The 4,835-nt window shown below is 55.3% G+C and overlaps 1 protein-coding gene and 1 long non-coding RNA gene across 6 annotated transcripts in view; one reads left to right on the forward strand and one right to left on the reverse strand.

Annotated features, from left to right (window-relative positions):
• The window catches only part of trappc8 (trafficking protein particle complex subunit 8), a 24,226-nt gene that overhangs the window by 1,591 nt on the left and 17,800 nt on the right, over positions 1–4,835 (reverse strand). For 2 of the 5 annotated variants that reach the window (XM_019871756.1, XM_019871753.1), the window contains 12 exons: positions 4,736–4,817; positions 3,914–4,108; positions 3,698–3,708; positions 3,520–3,594; positions 2,939–3,274; positions 2,437–2,858; positions 1,639–1,792; positions 1,460–1,556; positions 766–834; positions 628–686; positions 282–482; positions 56–157 (listed from right to left, as the gene is read on the reverse strand). In XM_019871756.1, coding sequence (XP_019727315.1) covers positions 56–157; positions 282–482; positions 628–686; positions 766–834; positions 1,460–1,556; positions 1,639–1,792; positions 2,437–2,858; positions 2,939–3,274; positions 3,520–3,594; positions 3,698–3,708; positions 3,914–4,108; positions 4,736–4,817 — 1,803 coding nt within the window. The remainder of the gene's footprint in view (positions 1–55; positions 158–281; positions 483–627; positions 687–765; positions 835–1,459; positions 1,557–1,638; positions 1,793–2,436; positions 2,859–2,938; positions 3,275–3,519; positions 3,595–3,697; positions 3,709–3,913; positions 4,109–4,735; positions 4,818–4,835) is intronic. The other 3 variants (XM_019871755.1, XM_019871757.1, XM_019871754.1) reach the window with 3 other exon arrangements.
• On the forward strand, positions 772–1,453 carry LOC109516932 (uncharacterized). The gene is made up of 3 exons (XR_002168452.1): positions 772–1,011; positions 1,138–1,141; positions 1,273–1,453. It is a non-coding gene; the product is annotated as an uncharacterized LOC109516932 (long non-coding RNA).

The raw sequence follows: 4,835 nt of genomic DNA on the forward strand, positions 1-4,835 counted from the left end.
AGGAATGTATGAAGAGAGAGGAGGGGGGGGGGGGGGAGTCATCAAAAGATGTCACCTGTTTTGGCGCGAGCGAAGTGGCTTCCTTCCCCACAGCCTGCAGCGCCACGTGGAGTTGACCTTCCAGGATCAGCTGCTTGTTGTCCTCCACCACGTACGCCTGCACGCACACACTCGACATCAACAACAAAAAAAGATGACAAACAAACACGAACAACATGTTCATTCGTACAAGCGCACACATTAACAGACACGCGCGCGCACACAAGCACAGATGAGTTGACCTTCCAGATGACGATGATGTCGAGGTCCAGCCGGTCGCACTCGTCGACCGCGCGGAGCAGGTCCTTGCTCGCGTCCGGGCTGGGGTTCCTGGCGCCCGACGGCGTCCTCGGCCCAGAGGGGCAGGCGTCGGCTCGCCGAGACTCGGATGTCCGACGGCAGCGGAAGAAAAAGTCGCCGCATGGCGTGGCCGAACTGACGATCTGCAACAGCGTTTAGCGTTCAAATGACGTTTTGCATTCCATCTGGATTGACGGGCCAGGCGGCCAACTTCGTGGGCAAGTGTGGACCCTACGCCGGCAGGCTAAACGGAGTTGCGTGTACGTGCACCAAAGTCGGCATGCATACCCGCTCGCCGCCCAGGTGAACGTCCGCAAAAGTGAACATGTCGGCGTCCTCCGAGGTGGCTTCAGACACAAACATAAGAAACAGTCAAATGACCCAAGCGTGTTGTCGGTCTCGCGCATGGTGGCGGCGGCGACGCACCTTGGTGAGGTTTGCACGGCGTGGCTCTGAAACAAAGCTTGGCTCGTTCTCTGCTGCTCACTTTGCAGTCTGAAGGGTGAAAAAGTTAAGAATACACAAAGCTGCCCAACATGTTGACCAAATCTACCAGAGAATTGCATTCAACCCAAACCTTAACATGTATGCTAACAAGCATTTAAACCTAAGCCAATGTTTAGAACTACGTGTAGAAATGTACAGGATATCAATGTGCACATAAACCAGGAAGTGATATCAGAGCGCGCGTGCGCGCACACAGCAGCACCCCGACACTTTTTTTCAAATGGCTTATTCTACCAATTAGCCAAACCAAATGTGGTTTTCGAGTATCCAACATCAAAATGTGAACCCGAGCGAGGTGCAGGTATTATTATGATGAGTAATATCCACTTGGAGTCGTCATTCTCACTTTCCACACCGTGACTGACTTGCGTGTGGCTGTCGAAGGCGGGGCCTGGCCTGCTGCTGAGGCGGGCGTCAGTGAATGAGCGTTGAGATGGTCAGCTCGTCATTTGAATCGGGCGTGTTGGACGAGGGAAACGTGTAAAACACGGGAGGATGGGGGGCCTCGGGGACCTGAGTTTTGCTGACCCTGGTTTCGAGTTAGCAGCTGTCTGCTCAACATTAGCCAGTCGGCGTTGTGACGAGCGCGCGGGCGCCAGCCGCCACTTCCTACCTTTCTCCTTGGCCGGGTTGACGCACTTGCTGAGGCTCCAGTTCCGGCTGCCGCTGGACACTTGGACAATGTGGAACTCGCGCACGCCAGCTTCGCTCTGAGAGGCCAAAGAAACCCGGATGTGAGCGGCGGGATCGCGGGGTGAGCCAAGCCCGAGCGCCGCGGGCCGGGACGCTCACCGTATTGATGTTCTCCACGTCGATGAAGACCAGGGTGCCGCCGCCATCCTGATCAGGTCCTCGCTGAGGTGGTGTGGTGCTGGCACGGGCTGAAGCCTGAACGCTGAGCGAGCGACTGGCGCAGATGAACACCGAGTGGCGAACGACCCGGTGGCTGAGGAGAAAGAGCGCCGTGCACTCATCATCATCATCATCACCACCACCACCACTACTACCACTTTTGACTGAAGAAATAATACAGGCCAAAGACAACCAAATAAGAAACAAACAAAAAAAAGAGGTCAATGTTTCAAAAGTAGACCAAGGATAGAGCCTTTGGGGAAAAAAACGCAAGGGGGAGGGCGCAAAGAATTGAATCGAGTGCGCACGGACAGAGTTATGAGGTGAACAATTTAGGCCTCACGAGATTGGACTGGACCAGACGAATTCTAGTTGCATTTTGTAGAGTTTATTCGCCATTTACTGGCCCCTGTTCGTCAGCTCTGTGGTTTGTAAACCTGAATTTGACAGACAAGGGCCCAATGAGACCTTCTTCCACGCCGACGTGTTGAAAGTCACACTTGGCAGAAAACAGTTGACGACCAAACGTCCACCGGGGTCAATGAGTTAAGGACAGAATGGGACCAAGGATGGAGCCGTGGGGAATGCCAGAACAAAAGGAAAGGGAGGTCGCGATGCGACTCGAATAATTCAAGTGCAGTCAGCGAGAGGTGACAAAGTGTGGAGGCAGACAGTCCACAGATGAATGTCAATTATCAACCGAGGTGCCGGGTGCAAACGCCAACGTGCGGTCTCTACCTGATCTTGGTTCCTTTCTCGGGGCTTTCATAGTAGAAGAGGAAGTTGATCTCGTGGACTCCTTCCTGGTCAGGTCCTCGCAGCCAGAGGGGAAGCTGCGCGGACTGTCCCGGCTGCAGGGCGCCGCTGACGGGGATGTCCACCACGTCCGACGCAGGCCCGAAGTCATCGGCCGACACCAGCGTCTCACGGGCCGCCGCGGACCCGGGCGCCGCCGCCAGGGTTTTGTAGGCCGAGCAGTTCTCGGCCGAGGCGGGGCTGAGCGGCGTGCCGGCCGACGGGCTCCCAAAGGTGAAGAAGTCGGGGTGAGTGGACGCCACGCGGAGGCCGCATAGGGACACGTCGCTCACGTTGCAGAACTCCACGTACGCTTTACGGATCTCGCCGCACAGCAGGGCCGTCGGGAACTGCAGGAAGAACACCTGACGCCCACAAAAGGCGGGACACGTCACGGTGGCTGGCGACCAGTCCTTTTTATTGTCCACGCGTGCAGACAAATTACCTCCATAAGGGGCATAGGCGGCGTGATGATGGGCTCTAAGCGCCGGTCGGGTCCGTAGCGCACAAACATTTTGTCCTCTTTGGTGTGATTGAGTCGCGGGCCTCGAATCTTCAGGTCCTGTTTCCCACTGACGACCACGGGCTCGGCCTTCTGCAGCCCTGCGAGAGGAGCGGCGCGCCGGGCGTCAGGTAACTGACGGAGGGCAAGGGTTAGGCCGGGCCGGCTCGGGTTACCGTCGTCGTCGGGCGTCTCCGGCGAGGACGCGGCGGCCAGGTCGTAGACCACGCCCGTGATACTCAGGCAGCCCGTCCGGTGCGGCAGAAGCCTGAGCCGAGCCTGAGGTCAGACGTCGCAAACCATGTGATATGCTGGAGTTCGGCAAGAGTCGCATGTTCGAGGAGCTAACAGTGATTGCTATCTTCAAGATGTTTCGTACACAAATGCTACAGATGACGCGACTGAAGATATCTGGTGTTTTGAACGCAAGACCGTCATCTTCAAGATGCGAACAATGAAAATCACCGTTCAAGATTTTGTCCGAGATACTAATGCTGCAAAGCGGGTGGCGTCCGTCCACTCACCGTTTTGGTTTCCTCAGGAGCCAAGTGAAAGTCCAGGATGGTCTCGGTGGTGACCAGGTCGTCTCTCTGCGTCGTCTGGAAAGGCAAACGCGGCCAAACAGTCCATCACACGAACTGGTATAAATGCGCCTAACCAACCAGAAAACTAAAATATAGTACAAACAAAACAAAAAAACACCTCCACAGAAACACAAAAACAAACGTAGGCAAAGGCATAAAAGCAACACATACTACGCGCATACAAAAATACAAACAAAAAGAGGAAACAAGCAAATACAAGGAGTCAAACTAGCACAGTCAAGTACATACACAGGAAGAAACAAACAAGGCAGAAAAACACAAAGATGCAGCCCAACACGCAAATAGACACGAAACAAACATCTTGTCCTGGAAAAGGCGTCGCGTGAGGATAAAGGCATGCCCACCTCCTGCTCCGAGGCGTCCCCGTTGTTGACGAGTTCTTCTCCGGCATCCTCCCCGCCGTCGGTGCCGTGGCCGTCGTGCGCGAACTTCCAGAGCAGCGAGAGGCGGGAGAGTGCCAGGGGAACCTTCAGAGGGTTCCTGAACATCACCTCCACCACCACCGGCTCTGCGCACCAGCAAGCCGCAAGAGCGTCACCACTTTTTCACCGAGCGGCGGAAAGTCAGCCGTGCGGTAATCTCGCATCTGCCAGTGGGGGTTACTTTCCAGACCCCCGCCCGCAACAGACGACTCAAGAGTGGAACCTCGTTTTTGTCCGTTTATTGGTCCGATTGAGGTACCCGTTTCTTACATTGGGTCGCGGGGATGAAGTCATTATTTTTACTGACGGCAACTCTGTGTAACCTCCTGTCGAAAGTCAGACCTTCAAAACAAAAGTACATAGTACAAAAAGAGTTTGGGCACACTTCCTGAAGCCACATGGCGGGGCGGCATACTCGGCAGTCACACCGCACGAAGCACAGAATTGAGTGCGGCTGCTCCACAGACCAACATCTGGCCAAACAAAAGTGTGGTCAAAGCGCGCTTTTATTTTGAAGGCATGACTTTTGGCAATGGGACGCCGCTATTTCTCCAACTTGACGATAGAACTCAGGGAAGTGCTGCCCCCCTCTCTCCCCTCGACTGCCGTCCTCGCCATCATTATTTGGATTGACGTTATTTCCTAGCCGCTTCCGCTTTGCGAGCACGCTCCTTGAGCAATTCAACTGGCGGGTCAATCGATCCCTGCCGTACCTTCTACAACGGCCGGCGGGTGGCGCTGGTTGTCCGTCTGGTTGTTGAGGTAGCACTGGCTAGGCTGGAAGTTAGCGGGGACCCCCCCTCGATTGGCGGC

The sequence above is a fragment of the Hippocampus comes genome, unplaced genomic scaffold, assembly GCF_001891065.2.
Source record: "Hippocampus comes isolate QL1 unplaced genomic scaffold, H_comes_QL1_v1.1 scaffold307, whole genome shotgun sequence".
In the NCBI taxonomy this organism is placed as follows: domain Eukaryota; kingdom Metazoa; phylum Chordata; class Actinopteri; order Syngnathiformes; family Syngnathidae; genus Hippocampus; species Hippocampus comes.